General features: G+C 42.5%; 3 protein-coding genes and 2 non-coding genes across 5 annotated transcripts; 3 read left to right on the forward strand and 2 right to left on the reverse strand.

The window, feature by feature from the left end:
- Positions 1-280: 280 nt before the first annotated feature.
- Positions 281-4,585, reverse strand: LOC123444044 (lipid phosphate phosphatase 2-like). Its single transcript, XM_045120645.1, has 7 exons — positions 4,184-4,585; positions 3,997-4,084; positions 3,791-3,900; positions 3,595-3,688; positions 3,253-3,441; positions 3,063-3,122; positions 281-609 (listed from the first exon to the last, which is right to left on the reverse strand). Exons 1-7 carry the CDS (start codon positions 4,415-4,417, stop codon positions 440-442), a joined length of 945 nt encoding a protein of 314 aa, XP_044976580.1. The 5' UTR covers positions 4,418-4,585; the 3' UTR covers positions 281-439.
- Positions 4,586-5,017: 432 nt separating this feature from the next.
- LOC123445897 lies at positions 5,018-5,168 on the reverse strand. Its single transcript, XR_006631251.1, has one exon. It is a non-coding gene; the product is annotated as a U4 spliceosomal RNA (small nuclear RNA).
- A 225-nt stretch (positions 5,169-5,393) lies between these two features.
- Positions 5,394-8,171, forward strand: LOC123444045 (high mobility group B protein 14). The gene is made up of 5 exons (XM_045120646.1): positions 5,394-5,658; positions 6,814-6,871; positions 6,949-6,993; positions 7,861-7,941; positions 8,023-8,171. The coding sequence occupies exons 1-5, from the start codon at positions 5,480-5,482 to the stop codon at positions 8,053-8,055; spliced, it is 396 nt and encodes a 131-aa protein (XP_044976581.1). The 5' UTR covers positions 5,394-5,479; the 3' UTR covers positions 8,056-8,171.
- A 266-nt stretch (positions 8,172-8,437) lies between these two features.
- TRNAR-ACG lies at positions 8,438-8,510 on the forward strand. Its single transcript has one exon. It is a non-coding gene; the product is annotated as a tRNA-Arg (tRNA).
- Positions 8,511-15,490: 6,980 nt separating this feature from the next.
- Positions 15,491-16,944, forward strand: LOC123444047 (GDSL esterase/lipase At4g10955-like). Its single transcript, XM_045120647.1, has 2 exons — positions 15,491-15,728; positions 15,824-16,944. Exons 1-2 carry the CDS (start codon positions 15,598-15,600, stop codon positions 16,818-16,820), a joined length of 1,128 nt encoding a protein of 375 aa, XP_044976582.1. The 5' UTR covers positions 15,491-15,597; the 3' UTR covers positions 16,821-16,944.
- The last annotated feature ends 7,825 nt before the right edge of the window (positions 16,945-24,769 follow it).

Consider the following 24,769-nt stretch of genomic DNA (forward strand, 5'->3'; position numbering starts at 1 on the left):
CGAAACAGGCGAATATTCAATGATGTCTCGCGTTCGGTGCTCGATGTTGCCTATCTAGTCATGGAAGACTTGAACCAAGTGTGTTGGACATTTGCGCTCACTTTGTAGTTTCATTTTTTTGGATTTGTAATGTAAATCTTGGACTAGTTTGTAAACTTGTATGTAACTCTTGTACATTGTTTTTTTCCTTTTTTTCCTTCTATATAAAATGGGCAGAGCGTCTGCCTTTCACGTCAAAAATAAATAAATAAGGGACATTGTCATGTCCTACGTACCGGACTCGAAGAAAGTACTATATATACAGTGATATTCAGTGACACTTTCAACCCTACATTTTGGAACTTGGTAGCTGAAATCTGCAAGGCTTAGGGTAGGGGACAGCGGATCGATCCACAGGACACAATACATGCATCCATTTTACACGGGCCATCACCCTGCCCTACGTACCGGACTCCATCGCGTCCAACGTTCGGCTCGTGTTTGCTCCAGCCACACCTTGCCAAGGGACAACTGCGGTTGAGTCACTGTTGCTCATTTCAGTAGCGCGCCGCCTCCGGCTCTCCTCTTCTCTCTCGCTGACGTACTTGAAGTGTGCATGTGGCCAGAAACCTGCAGCCATTGCGTGGATTTTGGTTGTTCGTTAGATCAAATTCAGCAAGCACATATTAGCTTGTATCGACAGATAAAGCAGCGGGAGTATAGCTTCAAACCTGCATGTGAACTTTTTTTGTTTAAGAGTTTACAGCATTGCACTAGAAGTGCAGATTACTCTGTATTCAGAATATTAACTAGGGTTCTAGTCAACTTATTATCCAATACTATTATACAACTTTTAGGGCCTTTTTGGTTCATAAGATTCTGTAAGCATAGGAACACAAAAAATACACAGATCAAATATGAATGCACATGTAAAATAGAGGATTTGAACAGACAAGAATCTTGCAAACTTGGATGTTTTTTTTAAAAAAACGGGCAAAAGATTTGCCGCATATATTAATTAAGGAGGGGAATAATTATTGTATTACAAACCCGCTGACTACAAGGATGTTACTCTCCCGGGATGATGTTCCCTAACTTTTTGACGCCAACGGCAAACTTGGATGTTCAAGTATCGGAAAAACACATACATTAGTTTTTTTTGAGAGAGAGAGAGAGAGTAGAAACACATATATTAGTTGTAATAATAAGCACAACCAAATTAAAGTCAAACCACATAAAACATATAATAAAGACGTTGGGATCCCATTAAAGATCTCACTTCGTACTTCATGTGTGGAAATTCTAAAAAGACATTCAAGATGATATGTAAAATCAGCGTATTTTTCCTTAAAAACTAATATCACAAGGAAATGGTACCTTTTTCGAACTAAGAGGTTTGCTTTAGTACACCTTTTCATGGCGCGGTGGTGCATACTCTACTTGAAATATATTTTTGACAACATGCTGCCAATATGTGGCATTCGGTTTGTTTAAGGAAGAATTAAAATTGCTAAACAAGCATTAGCAAACCTATGTAGTGGTAATCACCCTACTAATCATAGCCTTCTTAGTCAATACAATAATCATGAAGCAAGATTCTTGTCATGGAAACGACCGGAACACACAATGCTGCGTCAGACAAGGTAATAATGCTTTCCCTTATTTCTTGTTTTTTAGGTGCAAATCAATATTCTGTAAATTCTGAATTTTCCCCTTTATGTGCAGTCATCCGCAATAAACATCAACATATTTAGTTGTGTGCCATACATTCTATTTGTGACACAACAAGTGACTTTGTTTAACTCCAATGACCCATAGATGTTTCTTTCTCAGGTTTGTGTGCAGTGGCGGCGCTACCCAAAAATAGTTGGGCATGCGTGCTGTCTCCCGAGACCATCTTTGGAGTGGTGTGCGTGGGCTCTTTTTGTATGCTGCTTAACGATTGTAACGGTTTTTGTCCGGTTTTTCATGATTAACCGGGCAACCTGGTTTTCGTTCGGTTTTTCTTAATTAACTGAGCAACTCTTTTCTTCTTAATGAAGCAGGATAACTGCCAGTTTGAAAAAAAAATAGTTGGATGGGCCGAAGCAATCCATGCTGAAGGAAACCTATTTTTTTCTCTGAAAAGGCTCGGTTTTTAACTGTACTTTTTAATTTTTGGCCATGGGCTGGGTGGGACATGACCCATCTAGCCTTGTTGAAGCTCCGCCGGTGTTTGTGTGTGCTACATTCTACATCAAATAAGATATGAGGACATTCCAAATTCATCCATTATAATCTTAAAATAAAACCTAGTAGAAAAAACTATTATAAGTTGAGGTGTCATACATAAATCATCCGTTTTGTTTGATTTTACCCCGACGATATGTATGTTGCATGTGGGATGAGGTAATGCGATTTCTCCCATATCTTACATTTTTAGGTGTTACTTGATGATTTTTTTAAATAATTCCTTGAATAAACTCCGTTGTAATTTACTTCTGTCACGAGTAGTTCTCCGCTAAACAAAACATAGTTTATGACAGTTCATCAACATACTTTATTGCATTGCTATCCATTTCTCGTGCAGCAAGCGATTTGTTTAATTTGCAGAGTGTGACCAATAGATCCTCCAATATCAGTTTTTTTAAGAAATGCTGATCAAATTGTTATTAACCTATCCTTTTCAGAATCATGTGAAAAAAATTGTATTTGTTTGGAGCCGTCTCCTACATGTATGCATCTTTGGGGGGGGGGGGGGGGGGTTAGTTAAAGCGACAACTTATGTTTAAAAAAGCAGCTTGCGTAGTCCAATGTATTAATGTTCATATTTAGCCTAACTGTTGCTCTTCTCTTTTAGTATGTGTGGAAATCACACAAATATCACATGAGATCTTATTTTCTGTTTATTCTTCACTTTTTCTTTGCACCATGGACACGTGTGATCCATGCAATTGCAGGTCCTCACATCAAACCGAAAACACAGATGCACCAAAAGAGATCGGCCTCGGTGCTTAGTTTTGGTTGGCATTGCTTCAATAATTAATAATATGATTGGGTGCATCATCTGATGCAATGCAGAAAAGAAAAGCACTGATGTATACCTTTGTCACCAGAGGGTGGTGGAAAGAACTGCAGGTAGCAAACAGAGGCAACCACCATTCCTTCATGTACACGACAAACCTCGTCAGCACCAAAGATAGTTCAGAGGTTTCCCGCAAAAGCAGAAATAGAAAAGGGATAAAAGTTCAGAGATAACAATGAATAGGCGCGAGCTTATTCTGAAGCACAAACCAAGGATGCCGCCCGCGAAGACGTCCTGCCAATGGTGCCAGTAGTCATCTACCCGCGAGATGGCGATGACAGCGGCGACGAGGAGAGGCAGGATGACGACGCACAGCTTGGCGACGTGCCCTCGTCGGTCGAAGACGGCGACCTTCCCGGCGAGGTACCACGACAGGAACCCCAGGCCGGCAAAAGACCCTGCAACACCCGCCGCATGACAACGAGCTTATTATCCTCGAGCACATAGCACACGTAGAAAAATCATACACCGTTATGTTGCTGTCATCAGTTTGTGACAGTAACTGTGCAACTGATGAATCTAATGAAGTGAGTGGCGTAATCGAGTCATACAGGAAGAGTGGCCACTTGGGAAGCTCTTGTGGCCTTCTTTGATCACGCTGGCGTCGCCGTGGCATATGACTGCTGTGGTGATGTTGTCGTACACCTGGACAGCAAGGGAACCGAACCAGTCTAAGTCTGGATGCCAGCAAGGGGATATCTGAAGTTCATTCACTTAGACTTTGTGAGTAAATCGGAGTGTTATTACAGCGATTCCATCAGGGAAGCAGCGCCAGAAGAAGTTGGGGCGCGGACGGCCCACGGCATCCTTGATAGCATCGGTCAGGACGCCGGTGATCAGCACAGAGAACAGAATACCTGCTTGTGTAACTAATGTGCATCAGAGCGAAACCAAGAGGACAACTACTGCATTTCCATCAGGAACTTAGATGAAAATATAAACAAGTAAGGTACCAAGTATAGCATGGTGCAAATCATACGCATTCCTCCTCCAGATGTATATTGCGACGAAGATGAGCACGGGCACAATGACAGCAACGACCTGCGTGAAAACACTCAAGTAAACTTCAAGCTCAGGAGATGTGTAGTTTTCAAATTTAAATGACAGACAGGGTAAACACGCGGGAGGGGTCGCACGCACCGCAACGGCCCAGACCGGGACGGTGTTGCTCTTCATGGGGTATCTGAGGTCCGCGATCATGTCTTCGCCGACGAACCGGTGGAACGGCTCGATGGCGTTGAGGACGCCTTCGACGGCGACGAGGAGGAGCAGCGCGACCCAGTCGTAGGCGTGCGACCTGGCGATCCTGACGCCATGCGACAGCATCGCGGGTGACGGGCACGCCGGAGCATTGGTACCGGCCGGCGCCTGCATCTCAGCCTCTCTCTCTCCGGGGTGGACGTGGATCCAACACTACTTATCCGTTCTAGTGAACTGCAACGCCAATGCAGGAGTGGAGACAGCGATGTTGGCGTATTTGCTCTCCGCTCTGGGTCGACTTCGTTTTCTTTTATTTCGTTTCTGGGACGGTGCATCAACCCTTGTTTATACTAGCTCGCAGAATGGAGGACTTGAAGAACGACTGGCAGTTGCCAAGGAATTTGGCTATGTACTTTGAATGACTGGGGTACTGCAGTGGGTTGACTGACTTGCTGCACCGCGTGTGGACAGCGATTGCACCGCGTGCCACGCGGTATCCACTGGGTCCACTACCCGGCTTGTCGGTTATATATGTAACTGCAGCATCAACCGTCAATGCTCCCAGGTCATTTATAACTCATCATCGTCATCACTTGTACAAGCAGACCAGAAAAAACAACTTTAGTAGTACCGACTTAGAAGCAACTAGCACAACGGTACCATATCCTTCAGGAGGTGTTTGGTTACAGAAATGATAATGTTAACGTGAACGTAATCAGATCAGGTACCAAAAAATAAAAATGAATAATAAACAGTTTGAATGTTGGATTTGTGGGCTTTACCCTCCCCGAAGGAAAGGAGCCCTTTCAGAAATTCTCAGTGGCCCCGGAGGGCCAAAGAGGGGGTTTGGAAATAGTTTTCAACCAGCAATTGACGCGCCTCGGTATAACCTCACTAGCTGCGTCATTGCCCCAAGCGCAAAGATGCCTTCTCCCCTCCGCCCACCACCCCATCTTATACTCGCCCACCCCTCGCGCTCTTCCCTCCACAACCGATGTGGTACAAAACTAACAACACAACCCGACCGGCTCGATGGATTAGGATTTAAGGAGCGGGCGGGCCAGCAATCCTTGCTGGGCCGGGCCTCCCACGGCCCAAAAAAGCCCGGGAGCCCGGCAGCCAGGTGATCCCGAGTACTCCCCTCCTCTGCGCTGCGCTGCGCTGCTCTGCTTCTTTCTTCTTCCTCCTCCTCCCGCAAGCCGACCTACGCCTCGGCGAGCCCGAGAGAAGCGCGGGATGAAGACGAGGTCGCAGACCACCCCGAAGCCACTCAACACCGTGCGGCTGCCCCCCGTGGAGAGCCCCCGGTCGAGGCCGAGGCCGAAGCCGAAGCCGAGGCCGGAGACGCGGAAGAAGGGGACCCTCGGCGACCTCCGCCGCCCCAAGAAGCCCCCCACCGCCTTCTTCTATTTCATGTACGTATGTCCTAGAATTCTTCATCTGTAGCTGATCCCGTGTCTACTAACTGGCGACTGCTCTGCTGAGAAGCAATTGGGATGCGGTATTAGGGGTTTCTCCGGCTTCTCGGCTGGACTGCTCGCTCCCAGTCCAGCTTTTGGGATTCGCCGGCGTTCTGTTGAGAAACTTTGAATCGATGCGTGCCTTAGTGGTGTTCTGGAGAAGAGGACTCGAGCGAGCCCCCGTGTCCTCGAGATGTTTATCCCAGTCTAACTGTCAGAGGAGTATTTGTTTGGTCAATTCGAACTGTTTTCAGCTTATCAGTAGCACCGGAACGGTTAATAATTACTGATGTGCGTATAAACAAAAATGTACTGTGTGCTGTTGACTTATGCGAAAGTTGATGTTCCAAAATGCTTCAAGTACTGATAAAGATTAACTGCTATAGGACATTGTCGCTGCACCATATAAACGTATTCTGCTTCATCCAGTCATCATCGTTCAACATATTGGTTGCTTATCCTTTGGGTTTTTCACATGGCTTTAGGTGTAACACAAATACCAAACTTCCTTCCTCGTGTCCTGGTGTTCAACATCAATCTATCATGATTCATGAACATAATAACTGCAGAGGTAAATAATATTCCTCTGTCCATCGTAGACTGTTAACCAGGGCACCAGGCTAATGATCAAATAAGTAACAAAATTGATGTACATACGATCTTCAATGTACGATTTGCATCCGACACTGAAATCAAATGGTGGAACAATGCTGAAACACTGCATCCGATGGTGGATGGAGTGCATCGGACATAAATCATACATGGATGTGTTGTACTCATAGCAGCGCTCAATAGATAATGCAAACATGCTGCGGTATCCAGAAACATTTGAATAGTTGATGTTGCCAAATGCCTACCTCGGTCTTTGTGCGACTCACAGATTGCATGCCTCAGTACATGTCTGATTTCACAGCACTACTTATGTTTCACGTTTGTGTATTTCGTCTAATTAGAAATATCTGTAGGCAAACATGGGTGTTTCTTCGCAAGAACCCAGTTAATTTCCATGGGGATCAAGAAAGGATTATATGATCATTTCGCTACCCTGGTTAAGATGTTTCATCTCTTGCACTGAACCAATTTTAATGAAGCTTTTATATTCTTTTGAAGGGAGGATTTCCGGAAAACGTATCAGGAAGAAAATCCAAGTGTAAAAGCAATGCAGGATGTAAGTTTCCATCATTTAAATTTGAAGCTTCAAGTTGGCTTTCTTAGTCTTGTAATGTAATATACCTTTCACTGCAGGTAGGGAAAGCATGCGGCGAGAAATGGAATAAAATGGCATTTGAGGTTGGTATTTTCCCTCTGATAGCCTGATGAAGTGATGATGTCTGTGGTGCATTAGGTAGCTAGTCATCACACCATGTTGCTCTCTGGTAGTATAATATGGTTGATAGGAATATGAAGTGGAGACGTAGTTTGGTTTCTTTGATGATTCACTTGTTTCCGTTTTGTTATCGGAAATCAATAGAAGCTTCTATGTCAAATCATGGAATGCAAGACCTTGCCTTGATATTTTATTCAGCAAGATCCAACTTTCACAACAAATATGTCGTCCTTTTCCGCCTGCCCCTTGGACCTTGTCGGTGTGCCGAGTAGCTAGATCAATTTCATTGCTTATCCCAATGCAGAGAAACAGCTGAAGGGATGCACTGACACAGGTTGTAGATTTAACAGTGGAAGTTTCATGACCTGTATACTCAGAATTCATTTTGTAGGATGTAAGCTAAGATTCTTATTGATGATGGTACACTATTGCGTATTTACTATGGTTACATGTTGGTTAGTAGGTTTATCGTTTCCATTTAGCTAACTACACTAAAAAAGTTGAAGTCCCTACCTTGTAGACAGTTCTACACATATGAATCCACTTAACATTGATGATGATAATTCCCCATCTTTGCTATGCCAGCCATATTATCGTGAAATTTCTCAGGAAATGTAATTTGACACATGATTATTTAGCAGTTTTGACTTCTCGTTGACTTGTGTAAGACCAAATTACATAATTCGGTAGAACTATAAAACTGTCTTGTAACTGTCAAAGATCCATTCAAATGTATGCTTACAAAAGGAGAATATGTTGCCAAAACTGCTAGACAATACATTATGCTTCATATTCTACTGATAACATTTTCACCTCGTTCATCGCACCAGGAAAAGGTGAAGTATTATGATCTAGCTACCGAGAGGCGTGCCGAGTTTGAGAAGGCGATGGCTCAGTACAACAAGAAAAAGGTGTCTGTTGTACATGTATGCACATGTTTTGTCCTGTTTTTTCGTTCATCTAATCATTTTTTATCCTACTTGTTCATGCAGATAAACGGTGAATTGTCCGAGGAATCAGAGTAGAAGTGAACATTGGGTTCTGATGATGCCACAAGTTAAATGGATGAATCATTCAAATGTATATTACGTGCCTGAACATTGTACGAATTCTGTTATCAATAGATGGCTGGAATTCTATACACCGAAATGTAACGTTAGTGCTACAATGACTTCATTAAGTCTCATATTGGCGCTATTCACCCCAACCAGTGTGTTGTGGGCAGTATGTTTACTGCTCCCGAGTGACATTTCAATAGCCCTATATCTTAATCATAAGTTGGGCTCTCGTATACACATGAAACAGACTAGATTAATTGCGAGAAATCTGAACTGAAGCGAAAACTGGCTAAATCTACTGGTTCGTGGATCAAGTAATAAAAGGGCTATGATTGTGAATGACAACAACGACTCCGTGGCCCAATGGATAAGGCGCTGGTCTACGAAACCAGAGATTCTGGGTTCGATCCCCAGCGGAGTCGTCTTCATTTTTCAAATGAGTTTTGCTCGTCTGCGTTGTCACGGAATAACAAACTTCTGTTGCTCACTGTTATTTCTAGCTGTTGAGTTCGATCCACTTAAATTTGAGTTGAACATAAGTAAGTCAATAATAATTTATACCGGTACGCTTCTTGATCAAAACTCGTACAAGTTTAAGTATATTGGCCCCCAAATAAATGCTCAACATTGTTGTGTAACTATAAATTTAGGCAGAGATGCACGTGCAACTCTCTATGAAACATCACAAAAAACGCGTGTCATCTTCTTTACTCTTTATTCTTTCTTATCGTATTTATGGGTACTGCTGATTGCTCTATTTTCTGAAGGCGTAGAACAGAAGGTTGGCTCTGTCTTCTGAACCTGAGTGTGCAGCAGAGATTTCTATGTATGACACTGTTAGTGAGTGCAGTGAACCAACATGTGCACAGATAATTTAAAAAAAAACACTTGCACAGAGAATAATCTGAAACTGGACTGTCGCTAGCTCATCACATGAATATTATTGTAAAATACGTTCTTGAAGTTTTTTTGGCTTGTAACTATAATCTGTAGATTGTAAAACTTATTTAGGTTCAACACTGAAGGGCAACAAGAGGAGGGGAAATTGAGTTTATGCGGTAAAAAACAATGTTGTATATGCTTCAACATATGTGCTTGTTACAATCAATCATTTTTCCATCAATGGTATTTCAGAATTAACAAGAGAGGAAAAGAGAGGAAAACGCAGAAAAATTACTGTCTCTCTTCTTGTCATAATTACGACTGTTCTAGTATCATCAAATGATGGACGGACAGCCCTCCCACACATCTGTGAGGTGACCAAAAAAAAGGCTCTATCAGAAGCAAGGGCATTATCACATACCATCGTTTCCTATTTGAATTACAAAATGTAAATAACTTTAAATAAATACGATAATGCATTACAGGATAACCAAATCCTTGTATACATGAAAAATAATTTAGCATATCCGATCATTTGCAGGAACAAAGTCAGAACCAACTTATGTTATTCAAACGATAGTTCACATATAATTATATGGATATTAACAAGGCCCGAGCTAAATTTGTTAACTTGTCTATTATTATTATTTTCATTTATTAATCAGGTAAGCAAGTCAAAACACCTTAGGCAACATGTATATTAGGCTGGAAGGAAAAAAATGCATAGCAAATAAATGCTTGGTGGTGCATATCCTTTGTTTGTTAAGATGTTATTTTGCAGGAGCAACTGAGACTTAGTAGCACACCTGAAGAACCATGGATCTCTCATATTCTACATAAGATCCCTTCTCTTTGTTGCTACAAAATGTATAAAAATCAGAAAAAATCATAAAAAAGATCAGAGGGTAGGTAGAAATGCTTTCACATTAAAAAAGTTGGTAGAAATGCTTTCACATTAAAAAAAGTTCTCACAAAGATTGTGCCGACTTCATCACTACTATATGTGAAGGTAAGTTGATGCCGTGCCAAAGTATTTGTTGTGCATAGAATTTGAAGACCACCCTTCAGGAAAAGCCCCTCAACAAGACTCCGATCCTTTAAGCAAAGACCACCATTATGAAACCAACTGAAATTTGGAAATACGACTATGTCAGTGTAAATTTAGACAACACCTAACATGAGTGTCCAGATAAGAAGACAAAAACACTGTAATCGGTAGCAAAATTAAGAAGGTCATGTTCCAAAGAACAAGATTCAACATGACCTTCATGTATGATACAAGACTGCAGCTGCTTGTCACTACAGGTTAAGGAAGCCTCTCGTAGATGTTCATACTGCTGCATAGATTTCATGAATGGATTTGAATAGCCAAGAGACCCTGCAGTTTGTGAGAGGCACTGTACTGCTTCTTGTGCACCTTTTCTTGTAGAACAGAAAACAAGTGCAGACTTCCCTCTTGAGTGTTGCATTAGTATATCTGTATTCAATATTCACTTTCTATTTTGAGCACTTCAATTTTGACAATTTAACTTATGGGCAGTAGGCAGTGTAATTGACAGATGAGGAGATATGACTTACCGAAAATGAAACTTTGTAGCCTCTGAAAGTGAAAGAAACAAAGGAAATTAAGTTTTAAAAATTATCAAAACAATGTCCAATATTTTTAGAAGAAAACATTGTGCAAAAAGTATGATAGAATATATCCGAACACCCCTCCTCAATCCGTCCCTAGAATTTCGAAAAAACAAACATTATAGGACAGGAGATAAAATATATTCTATCAAATGGTGTTTGTCCGTACATATCTGCACAATAGGCTCCATTGGAGATAAAATACCTTTGTTTTGCTGACATCTGTGATGAGAATCCCAGGAATATTGACAGGCACAGGATCAAACTTTGTCCCTGGGTAACTATCTTCTACAGCAACAACAAAGCGAGCTGTACCTAGACTCCTGGCTGTTTGAGACACTTTCTTGCTGTCCCAGAAATATAATTAAAAGAATAGCCACACAACAGTTCTATTAGCCCCGCTCAAATTCTGAGTGCAATGTTGTGTACGTAGCTGGAATCCAACTATCAAAGACAATCTGAATAATAAGCAATTGTTAAAAAACAACCGTTGAAGTTAAACGTAATTAGATAGAAAGTCACATTTGATTCATGACCATCAAGCTGAAAGTGACACTGGTAAAGCTGAGTCACCATGAAGAGAAACAACTAATGTGAACCTCAGGTTGTAAGATAAATAGGATGAGTCGTGTGCCGATTGCAAAAGTTTATACTTCTAACCAAATGACCATCCTTCATGAATAGATGCAAATATAGTAACAGGAAAGTGAAGTAAGGTCAAAATTTGTAACCTACTAAGGGCATAGGCAAATCTCACAATCCAGCTTCCACTGCTTGAAGAAATCAACCAAAAGCACCCACAAAGATAAAGGCCATTATGGCGTCAGATGAATGGGGGTAACTGTACCATCACACTAATTATATCATGCAAAACAATGTCTTCCCATGGTCATGCATAATACATCAGACTAATCAATGTTACTGACCTGAAGTCAGTCAAGTCACAGTTAATACATAGCAAAATCACATATGATAATTATATTCCAGGAAGTGCAAATAAACTGTGTTCTCCACTGAACCAAAGCCACTCAAGCCACAAGTAAAACCATTCCCAATTGCATAAGCACCAAAAGAGGCGATCGATTTTACTCACCTTGATTGGGATGATTAACCCTTCTCGACATAAGTGATCATGATGTATCGCGTCAGGAAAAAATCATGGGGTTTTCCCAAAATAAAATAAAACAAGTCTAGTAGTAAAAAAGAAATCATAAGAATTCAAGCCTATTAGACAAACAAGATGGCATGTGAACAAAGAGACAAAACAAACCCTATATGCCACAATTTTTTTCCTACTAAAAAATGTTAAGCGTATCCAGTATCCACATCCAGAAAATTCATAGAAGCAATAAAGAAAAGATGAACAATAAATTGAATCTGCAAAATTCATGTCGAAACACATACACTTCCCCCGAGAGCAAAAATGTGTAATGTTAGAAAAAGGAGTTAAATAAAATGTATGTGAATCCGCATCCAGAAAATTCACAAAAGAAATGAAGAAAAGATGAGCGACAAATTTAATCTGCAGAATTCATGTCGAAACACATACTTTCCCCGAGACCAGGAAAGCTAGAGCGCAACACACACACACACACACATTGAAGCAAGCAAATTACTTTGGTTGAATCCATTCCTTCGCATATATGGCATAAAGGCATCTAGAGAAGGAAAATCTTGATGTTAGTTTACCTTGCCAAGCTCATCAAATCCATCTAAATGAATAAGAAGCTCCATCGGTGTCCGTTGGATCTCATGGTCGTTACTGGTTCCCTCACTAAATCTTCTCTCACCAATTGCAACAAGAGAGCTTGTGTGTGGAGGCCTTGTTGCTGCCGGTCATGTACTAATGTGTGCTCTACTCTGTACGATCCGGTGGTTTTTCTGCTGCTGCTTGCTGTATATATAGGACAGTAGTGGAACACGTGTGCAGGAAACGGTCTTTACCACTTCAACTTGTAGGAATAAAGTGGATCCTAATTAAAGACATTTGTTGTCCAATTGAACTTGGGGTGTCTGCAATAAATATCACGATTGCAGACCCCTCATGCGTGCAATTAAGAGACGAGCATGCGAAGCATCGGTTTATCTGCTTAAATTAGTTGAATCAAAAGCACAAAAAACTCAACATCATAACCATAACCTTTTAGAACAAGGATGAGCTTACAACAATTATGTCTAGGAAAAGACAATTCGGATGCATGAGGTCAATGATAGATATGCACAAGTAATAAGAATTACCCAAAGAATGGAGAAGCATGTAAAGCATCTCAAATTCAAGGCAGATCTTACCGTAAAGTAAGAAGAAGAAGAAAAACAAGGCATGCCATCGGTGAATCCAGCAAACAGTGAACGAACGTGAGAGGTCGCAGTGCCGACGAGCGAGGGTATCATGCCGCCGTAGAGTCCCTCCCACCCATCGTTCTTCACCACCTACTACAACAGCAGAGAAGGTTGAAAAACGTCAGGATGCCCCACTCTTCAAAGTAGCCGATGGCAAGACAAAATAAAATGATTTAGGTTGCCTGTGGTGGATCTCCTCATACCTGTCAGCTACCCCTCCATGACTCACGTACAAGGTGGGTCGTTGGCTATGCTGTGGGGAGAAGAGGGGAGGGGCAGAGGACCGGTTGCGGAAGAGGAAGAACGTGCGACGGTGACGAGGTTCTCTGTCTGGCGCTCCTCCCATCGATGGAGGGCGTGTCAGATCTGAGCCTGCATGGCTGCATCGGATTTGTACCAGCTGCTCGATCTAGGGCGAGGAGGGGGCGAGGGGGAGAGCTATGGGGGAGGGGGCTGGTGGTGCAGCGGTTGTGGGGAGGGCGATAAGCCGGCGGCGAACGAGGGAGATGGAGAGGGATGGATGGGGATTGGGAATGAGGGCATGGTCGAACCATCACGACGGTTCAGGGTAAGCAATGAGGGATGAGATGTTTTTTTTCTGTATTTAATCGATCGGTTTATGGAGGGACAAAAAAAATCGATGAAACTGCTAACGGTGGCAGTGCTAACGAAGGGATCTGTCGTGGTCGAACCATCACGACGGCAGATCCCCCTTAATAGTAGAGATTTCATCTAATTTGATGGGTTGTTGTATTCTTGTATTCATGCAGATTCGTCCCTTATTTTTTTTTCAAATACTCCACTTAATCCTGGTATTGATAATTTGATGGAGTACTAAGTTTTATGGCATACGTGTGACAGAAATATGTCAACTAATCGACTACTTGGCTTTCACTTCGTCATGGTATCAACAATGTTAGAGGAGTGCGGATAAAAAACAAACCACTTTAGAATACTACAGATGTCACACGTAAGGACTTGATGGCCAAAGTAGCAAAAATGCTAGACCTACGGATTTCTTTTACGGAAGGTTACGAACTGACATGCTTCTTCCCTTATTAATCTTCTTCATTTTTCCTTACTAATCTACTCCTTGATTCTTAAGATGGGGTCGACCTCATCTAAAAGGTTGTTCGGAATCTCTTTCGCTTAAAACTCCGCTCCGACGAAAGGAGTCCGATTTTAGCCATTCCCTCAAATTACGCTGGCACTCGGAGAGGATCCGAACAGATCCTAAGAATCAATTAAAGGGAAAATCTAATTGATAGCGTGCGCAGGGCTGCGTTGCCGTGCAGCGGAAGGACAACGTGCGATTCCCTTTTGATGTTTGAAATTCAAAAAGTTTTATCTATAAAACCGTTAATTCAATCGATGATCCGTTTTCACCATTGGCTTTCTCGCGACGGATTATTCGAAACTAGATTCCATGTCGATATGTTTCGTCAACTTTTTTTTCTGTCATACTTGCCACATTTTTTAACCCACTTGCATATTATTAACCACTTACTTGCCTAAAAAAGATAACTTGATTGCCACTTTTTAATGTTGTTTCGTACAAAAGCCTTGTAACAGATTTCATTATACATGATATAAAAGCATGTCATTTAAGTAGAATTTAACTGACCGACACAACAAAACACTACCACAACTACGTTTCACAACAATCAAGTGTCCTTTTATTACCACACAACATAACAGTTGAGGATAGAATTCAACAGATAAATACAGCAAACACCGTGACAACTATTTTTTTTTACAATGATTGACAACTTGTATGGGACAATATGATAACGAGGTAGGATTAAAATGACAAGCACAAAAATATATGTGACAACTGTGATTTTATAAGCACCTACAAGCTTTATGAGACCACATGACAACTTAGTAGAATAAAAATGACAAGCACATCAAAACATTTTGGGGACTGCATTTATAAGCATCGACAATCTTTGCATGAAAGGACATAAAAAATATGGCAATTAAGTTATTTTTATTGGACAAGGTAGTGGTTAATAATATAGCAAGTGAGTGGAACAATGTGGTAATTACGGAAGAAAAAAAATTGTCGAAACATGTCGACATGGAATATAGTTTCGAAGATCTTGTCGCGACAAAGCCAACGGTGAAAACAGATCATCAATTGAATTAACGGTTTTAAAGATAAAACTTTTTAAATTTCAAGTATTGAAGAAAATCTTTACATGATGCATGTGCATGAGAGCCGTCGCATGAGAGCACGGGCGCCGCTGCCGCTGCATAGTTGAATCCCCAATTAAAACAATCCACCTCAGCCTTGCCTGTAAAAAATCTTGTAAAACGTTCCTACTTATAGCAAAGCTGGTCAAAGTAGAGGGCCGAAAATTACATCCCCCAATTCAGTTTAGCGAACATAGTGCTGGCGCATGGCATGGCAACTGTTGGGGAATCTTGTGCGCTCCACTCTATCTGTGATCCACCGGTTCTAAAGCGAAACAGAGAAAGAATCAGGTGCCGTATTCCCCTGGCCGGGGACGATGATGGAATAGAGACCATGGATAAAAAGTCCCGTCGCACTTTTCTTTTTCAACTTGAAGCAAACTATTCTTGCCGACCTTACATATATCATCCAAAGTCCGAGCCATTGCGTGTGCGTGCTCTTGATTTCACGCGGGAACAATGGCCAAGGCGATGCCAGACAAGAAAGCCGGCGATGCAGCGACGGCGGCAGCTAATCCGCTCGAGTTTCATGTGTATGGCCCCCGCAACCTGTCGTCCATCAGCTGGAAAGATCTCCTTAGCTCAAGCTGGTCAGTATACTCAGCACTACTGCCTAGCTAGTCAATCACACTTGCCCAGATCGCCTCTGGGAATTACTGGAAGCTCATTGCGATGGTTGATGCAGGAAGAACGCCAACTACCGGCGGATGGTGATCGCGTGCTTCATCCAGGGGGCGTACCTTCTGGAGCTGGACCGGCAGGAGAAGCGCGACGAGCGCACCGGCCTCGCGCCGCAGTGGTGGCGCCCGTTCAAGTACAGGCTCGCCCAGGTGCTCGTCGACGAGCGCGACGGCTCCATCTACGGCGCCGTCCTCGAGTGGGACCACCAGGCGGCGCTGTCCGACTACATCCCGTTCCGCCCCACCCGCGCGCCGGCAGCCGTCGTGGCGCTGCGCGGCACGCTGCTCCGTGCGCCCACGTTCCGCCGCGACGTCGTCGACGACCTCCGCTTCCTGGCCTGGGACAGCCTCAAGGGCTCCGTGCGCTTCGCCGGCGCGCTCGCGGCGCTGCGGGACGCCGCGCGCAAGTTCGGCGTCGGCAACGTGTGCGTGGGCGGGCACTCGCTGGGTGCCGGGTTCGCGCTCCAGGTGGGCAAGGCGCTGGCCAAGGAGCGCGTCTTCGTGGAGTGCCACGTGTTCAACCCGCCTTCCGTGTCGCTGGCCATGAGCCTCAGGGGGTTCGTCGAGACGGCCGGCGAGCTGTGGGGCCGTGCGCGCGCGTGGATCCCATACGTGGGCTCTCAGCCTGCTGCGGACACGAGCGGCGGCCACAGTGAAAGTGAGGCGAGGGCGTCGCTGGCGCAGTCGGGGATGGGAAGGTGGCTGCCGTACCTGTACATCAACACGAACGACTACATCTGCTGCCACTACAGCGACGCAGCGGGCGGCACGGCGACCGTGGCGGTCGACAGCGGGGGCGGGAACGGCGGTGGCAAGGCGGGGGCAGCGACGATGCTAGTCGTGTCCAAGGGGCCGAGCAAATTCCTGGCAGCGCACGGGCTGGAGCAGTGGTGGGCTGACGATGTCGAGCTGCAGGTGGCACTCAACCACAGCAAGCTAATCGACCGCCAGCTCAGGTCGCTCTACGCAGCGCCGCCGGCCGCACTGCGTGCCCGGAGTTAGGCTTGTGCCGTCGTTTTACCAGGGAGCAACAAAATACTTCTGATTCCTTAAAAGAATATTCAAATGTCTGAGTATTTGTGCGTGGAGAATTTTTAATGAAAAGATTCACAATTTTGTTTTTTTATAAAGGGCACTTTATTATCTTAAAATATAGCATCAATCAATCGGATATAAAAACATTATAAGTAACATCCGGCTTTTTCATAACTAGAATGCACATAGCCAAACACCAAAAGTCCGACAAAGTAAAAGCAATAAAAGATAACACAAAAACAGTAGAGTCATATAGACCGACACTATGCTTATGTCAAAGATGATGGTGGATCGATCCGAAGATTATGCTGCCACCCATGTTCGAAAAAAACCTTTGTAGCCGTGTGCTCCAACCGCGCACACACCACCTTAAACATCGGTTGGTGCTCCGATTGTTGTAGCATAGACCACATATGAAGCAAGTGTGTACATCGAAAAATAACCTCGAGAGGAGAAGATTTTTTGTCATTACAAATTAAATCGTTTCTACATAGCCAAAGCGGCCAAAGTAAGGCATACGATCCCACCCTTAATAGCGTTTTGAACCTATCTCGGATCCCACCCTTAATAGCGTTTTGAACCTATCTCGGATACCGTCCAACCAATGATCAAATATATTGGCAACACTTGTGGGCGGATATAAATTTAACGCTATTTGGATGACTGACCATCTAGAACGTGCAAACTTGCATTGGAAAAAAGGTGTTTGATTGTCTCATCATGAGAACAAAAGCAACACTGCTTACTTCCTGGCCAGTTACGCCGTGCAAGGTTGTCTTTGGTTAGCACAACTCCCCTACGAAGATACCACATGAATATTTTAATTTTAGTGGAATCTTCGACTTCCAAATTTCCTTGTTCTTACTCGCTGCTACCTCAGAATGCATTAAGACACGATACATAGAGTCTACTGTGAAATACCCCGATGTAGTAAGGTTCCAGCGAAAAACATCCCGGCCTTGTGTCCGATTAATCGAATCCAGGCGGGATAAAAGATTATGCCATGACAAAACTCGGGGGCGAACCAAAACCCGCCTGAACGAAATAATCGGTGGGGGTGAACTGAGCACTTGTGCAATAGTGTTATTTTTATCGCGAGCAATGGCATATAAGGCTGGGTATTGTTCTCGGAGACTGGCATTGACTAGCCATATGTCTTCCCATAAACGAATTACCGACCCGTCCTTTATCGTGAAAGACCCAAAGCGAAAGAGATTTTTCTTTGCCGCCATTAGGCCAGCCCAAAAGTGTGAGTCGCCAGGTTTCCAATAGGCACAAGCCACTGCCTTTTGGTCTAGATACTTGCTGCGCAACATGGTTTGCCAAACACCATCCTCAGTAAGAAATTTAAACAACCATTTACTAAGTAGGGCCACATTCTTGACCTCGAGGTGATGAATTCCAAGGCCACCTTGGTATTTTGGCCTACAAACCATGCTCCATTTGGCCAACTTGTATTTTTTTCTTTTCACCATCTCATTGCCAAAAGAATCTGGATCTAAAATAGTCTAGTCTTTCCAACACCCCTTTTGGGAGTTGGAAAAAAGAAATCATATAGAGAACCATATTGGTGAGGACAGAGTTAATCAAAACCAACCGTCCTCCAACTGAGAGCATCTTGCCTTTCCAGTTGCTCAATCGTTTCTCTAAATGCTCCTCTACATGTTTCCACTCCACAACAGTGAGACACCGATAGTGAATTGGTATTCCCAGATATTTAATAGGGAATTGGCCATGTGCACAACCAAACAGGTCAGCATAATCGGCAGCCGCCTCAACAACATCTCTAAAGCAGAAAATTTCGCTTTTATGGAAGTTGATTTTGAGACCCGAAATTTGCTCAGATGCTCAAAGTAAGAGATTCAGGTTTCGAGCCTTGTCCAGGTCATGTTCCATAAAAAGAATTGTGTCATCAGCATACTGCAGAATAGAGAGGCCACCATCCACAAGGTGTGGCACTACTCCTGCAATCTGGTCGTCCTGCTTGGCACGCTCAATTAGAATAGACAACATGTCAACGAAAATGTCAAATAGCATTGGGGATATGGAGTTACCCTGTCGTAATCCTTTTTTTGTCTGAAAGTAATGGCCTACTTCATCATTGACTTTGATGGCCACACTACCTCCAGTTACAAAATTTTGGATCCACTCGCACCATTTATCGGAGAAACCTTTCATTCTAAGGGCCTGTTGGAGGAAAGACCATTTGACTTTGTCATAGGCTTTTTCAAAGTAGATCTTGAATACTACGCCACTCATATTTTTCCGATGCATCTTGTGAATAGTATCATGCAAAATTACTACTCCATTGAGTATATTTCTTCCTTGCATGAATGTCGTTTGAGATGAACGGACAACATGGTCAGCTACCGAGTTTAACCTATTCGTAGCTACTTTGGTGAAAATCTTGAAGCTAACATTAAGGAGGCATATAGGTCTGAACTGTTGGATCCGTTCGACCTCCTTAATCTTTGGCAACAAGACAATCTCACCAAAGTTAAGTCTGCATAGGTCTAGTCGGTCAGCATGAAAACAATTGAACAACTCCAAAAGGTCAGTCTTGATGATATCCCAGAAATTCTGATAGAATTTCGCGGGGAAACCATCAGGGCCTGGAGCTTTGTTATGTTCCATTTGGAACACCGCCGCCCTCACCTACTCTTCCGAGAATGGTGCCGTTAGGATATCATTTTCTTCTATTGTGACTTATGGAATATCATCTATTCAGGTCTCGTCTAGAGAGAAGTTCCCTTCAGTCGACGCCCCAAATATAGATTTGTAGTATTTCGTGATATACTTTTTGAGCTCCTCCTGACCTTTGACCCATCCCTCATCTTGTTGGAGACTGTAAATACATTTCTTCTTATGCCGCCTGTTGGCAACCAATTGGATGTATCTTGTATTAATATCACCCATCAAAATAAAATCAGCTTTGAATCTCTGGTAGTATTTGATCTCCCTTCTCGCAAAAGACGGGAAACCTTCTCATTAGATTGATTTTTCAATTCAATCTCTTGAAGCGATAAGGTTTGCGTCTGTGCAATTTTGTCGAGGTCATCAATAATGGTACAAAGTCGTTGTTTTTCTTTTTTATATATTCCGTTGGTGTGTTTCGCCCATTCAGTGAGGTGTTGCCTCATGGTTCTTATTTTACAGTTCCATCTCTGAATAGGCATAGGACCAATGGCGGGCTTTTCCCAAACATTCTTGATTATGTTTATAAATCCATCTCGATGCAGTCATCCCAACTCAAATTTGAAAGGACGACGTGGAGGTGGGTTCATAGAATTAGGATTTAGAATGATGGGTGCATGATCCTATAACGCCTCGATACGCTCTAGGTCTCGCACGGTTATTAGAGGATATGTTAGTTCCCATTCGGTATCCATGAGTACCCTATAAAGCTTCTCGTATGTTGGCACAGATCGGTTATTAGTCCACGTGAACTGCCGCCCTGACATACTGGCCTCCCAATGATCTAAATTGTATGTGACAACATTGAATAGGAAAGGCCAATGAGTGTCGAAGCGATCATTATTTTTCTCTTGCTGGTACCTAAGGATAATAAAGTCCCCTCCAATAAGCATTGGATACAGGTTATCCTTAGCCAGATTCACCAATTCGCGAAGGAAAGCCGGTTTAAGCTCATCTTGGGCAGCCCCATAAACTGCGACCAGGCTCCATGTAAAATTATCAGCTATGTTTCGTAAGTGAAATTTGATAAGAAATTCACGAGTCGAAAAAGCCAACAAGTCCATGGTTGTGGTGTGTAGGCCAAGAAAGATTCCTCTTGACCTTCCACGAGCTGGTAGACTATGCCATGTGTAGTCTAAACCACCTGATAGGTGACCGAGGACATGTTGGCAGAAATCACATTTACCAGCCTAAGAAATTGCCACAAAATCCAACCCATGTTCGCACACACAGTCACTGACGTGTTTATTTTTTTGAAAGAAAGGGGTTGCCCCCCTGCCCCATTTTATAAACGAAGGAGATAGTAACACAGTTCAACAGCGCCTGATAATCAGGCCAAACTACCACACCACAAATCAGGCGATACACACAAGTAAAGTCCTGAAAAGTGGCCTACCAGAACCATATATAGCACTTCCACAAAACTAAGGTCTGCAAGGAAGTTTAAACTAGATATTACAGTTGAGATCACTCATCCCTCCAGGCAATCCGAAGCGCCTCGCCTCGATGTTTGTCCAGGAGCAGAGCAAATCTTCTCAGCGCCTCCACTTGTGCAGCGTCGCAGAGCACCGTCCATTTTTGCAAATTCCCTTTTAACTTGGCAAGGCCGCATCCCAGGCCCCTCCATGATCGTCCCTGGAAGCAGAAATCATTCCTCAAAGTCCAGATACTCCAGAAGGAGGCAACAGTGATCATATTAAGCATAGTTCTCTTCTTTTTGCTTTTCCACATGGAAGAAATATCATCAAAACATTGGATCTTTCTTATCATAAAAAATTCAGAAACAATAGACCAAATATGTTCAACATTGATACAATCAAAAAACAGGTGTTGCATAGACTCCTTTTCATTACAAAACAGGCAAGTTAAGTCATCCACGTTTCTCCTCTTAGCCACATTATCTCTAGTCAGAATTTTATTATACAAACACAGCCAGAGGAACACAAGGATGTTCTGAGGACAAAGAACCTTCCACAAGTCATCTCCATACAGAGATCCTACCGCACCAAAATTGATGCATTTGTAAAAAGACTTGACTGAGTACCCCCCCATTCTTCTCTAACACCCACACAGGTATATCAGGATTATTAGATAGTGGGTATTTTTTAATATGCTCAATGAGACTCTCCCACTTATTCATCAAATCCAGATCTACACATCTTCTAAAGGTAAGTCTCAGATCAATACCATCCCAAACCTTGGATACCACACAATCTTGTTGATTACAAATCTCAAACAAACCCCAAAATCTAACTTTAAGGGAACAATCCCCAGCCCATTTATCATGCCAAAATCTAATATTACTACCATTACCAATCTTCCATTCATAAAAATTCCTAGCAGCTTGGAGAGCCCAAGAAACACTCTTCCAAACAGGGGAACCCCCTTGTTGTCTGGACCAGAAGATATTAGGATTATCAACATTATATTTCAAAACAAGCAATTTCTTCCAGTCACTATCCCTATTATTATAGAACCTCTTCCCCCAGGAAGCCAACAATGCCATATTGTATTCTCTAATATTTGGTATAACCAATCCACCAAACTCCTTCTTCCTGGAAACCAGTCCCCAATTGGCCAAATGATATTTGTGATGGTCTCCCATATTCCCCCACAAGAAATGAGCCATCTGAGAGTTGATGGCATTAATGGCCCACTTAGGAAATTTCAGTACATCCATCAAATAAGGAGGGATACTAATCACACATGCACAAAGCAGAATAATCTTCCCCTTATATGTAAGATATCTACCTAGCCACCCAGAAATGCCTTTGATTATTCTATCAATGATAGGTTGGAGATCCTCCCTTCTCAATTTATCATAATGCAGGGGCACACCCAAATACTTAATGGGGAAGGAACCCATGTTACAGCAGAAAATCTGGGCAAAGATATTTGCTCTCTCCTCATTCACATTAATGGTAATAAGATCACTTTTATGGAAATTGATTTTCATACCAGAAATGCTTTCAAAACATGACAAGATCCATTTAAAGATTTTTGCTTTTTCATAAGAATCCTCCAAAAAGAGGAAAGTATCGTCTCCATATTGAAGACTAACAATTCCCCCTAGAATGACATCAATCAAAACCCCTGAAATCAAACCCTGTTTAGCAGCTTTTGCGAGCATCTTGGTGAATACATCCGCCACCAGATTAAAAAGAATTGGGGATATCGGATCCCCTTGTTTAAGACCCTTCCCTCCTACAAAGTAGGGCCCCGTAGTATCATTAATACGGACACTAAAGGTCCCCTGGAACAGTAATTTTTGTATCCACGAAATCCATTTAGATCCAAAACCTCTAGATTCAAGCATTTCAAACAAAAAATCCCAGTTAATACGGTCGTATGCTTTTTCGTAATCCAGTTTGAGCACAAGCCCAGGATTATTGGAATTTTTCACCTCATGAATTACTTCATGAGCTAGCACCACACTCTCTAAGATATACCTTCCCTTAATAAATGCAGTCTGATTAGGGGAAATCAGTCTATCACTAATAGGGACAGCCTATTAGTCAAAACTTTGGAAAAAATCTTAACAACACAATTGCTTAGACTAATAGGTCTAAAATTTTTCATAACATTGGCATCAGGCTCTTTTGGAATTAATATGATCAAAGCGAAGTTTAGCCTATGAATGTCTAAATTACCCTCCTCGAAGTCCTTAACCATTGCCATAAAATCAAACTTAATCAACTCCCAAAAAGTTTGGTAGAACAGAAACGAAAAGCCATCCGGCCCAGGGGCACCATTGGCATACGAGCCAAAAATGGCTTCTTTAACCTCCGCTTCTGAGAAAGCTTTTTGGAGATTTTCATTTTGAGCCATGGTAATTAATTCATCATCCTCCCAAAAGGTAGGGCCCAAATGAATATTATGTTTGGCCTCATGGCCAAATAGATTTTTATAAAAGGATGTCGCCACCTCCAGCATCTCCTTAGAAGAGGAAACAGGACCATGCTCGCCAACAAGTTCAGCAAGATGGTTCTTCCTGTGACGATGATTTGCCAACGCATGGAAGTAAGCATTATTTCTATCACCTTCCTTAATCCTACGATCTCTAGATCTTTGCCACAAGGCAATTTCCTCTTTCCTCATGATCTCTTCTAGTTCCATCTTAATATCTTTCATACGTTTAATGTCCACATCTGTGACACGATTGGTTTCAGCAAAGACATCTAAAATATCAAACTCCATAATAAGATCTCTCTTTTTCTTTTTAACAACAACTTCAATATTAATACTCCACCCTTTAATTTTCTTCCTAAGTCGTTTGGATTTTGCAATCCGAATATCAATAGCAGATCTGCCCACAATGGGAGCATTCCACAGTAATTCAACAATATTTTTAAAATCAGGTTGTTCCAGCCACCATTTTTCAAATCTGAACATTTTTGGGAGGTAACCCTCTGAGCCATCGTATCTATAATTAGAGGGGTGTGATCACTACCGATTTGGGGAAAAGCCCTAAGAGTTGAAAGGGGAAACATGATGTCCCAAGGAGAAACAAACACTCTATCAATAGTGGAGTAGATGGGGTTTTCCTGGTTATTACACTAGGTGTATTTCCTATTAGCTACACTGATTTCCATCAGCCCCCATTTGTTAATCCAGTCATTAAACAGGAAAGAATTGGAATGATTCACATTACCATTACTCTTATCAGATCCTGATCTGGTTAGGTTAAAGTCCCCACCCAACATAATTGGATAAGAGGCTTTCTCCATAACCTCATGCAGGTCTGCAATAAAATCCATCTTGTTCTCATTATAAGCCGTGCCATAAACAACAACAAACTGCCAAACAGATTTATCCGTTTTATTCCTAATACTAGATGTAATACAGAACTCATGGTTTAAAAAACCAACAGTCTCAAAAAGATCTCCATTAATGCCCACAAGGACACCACCAGCTGTACCTCGAGCAGGTAGTTGATGCCAAACAAAATTCTTATTACCCGCAATCTTATCTAGAAGCTTACTATCAATGTTTTATTTCTTGGTTTCAGAGAAACCCACCAAATCCACATTATTAATTCTCAAAAAATCTTGCAGGCGTTGACTTTTCCAGGTTGTCCTAGACCACGTATATTCCAAAAAGCTCCTATCATGATATTTTAAAAGGATGTGATAGGCTACAAAGCCTCTTAGCATTAATCAGGTTTGGACAAGTACTACCAGAAGCATCAACGCCTACTGCTCTGTTAAGTATCATGTCTTCAC

The sequence above is a fragment of the Hordeum vulgare genome, chromosome 3H (assembly GCF_904849725.1).
Source record: "Hordeum vulgare subsp. vulgare chromosome 3H, MorexV3_pseudomolecules_assembly, whole genome shotgun sequence".
In the NCBI taxonomy this organism is placed as follows: domain Eukaryota; kingdom Viridiplantae; phylum Streptophyta; class Magnoliopsida; order Poales; family Poaceae; genus Hordeum; species Hordeum vulgare.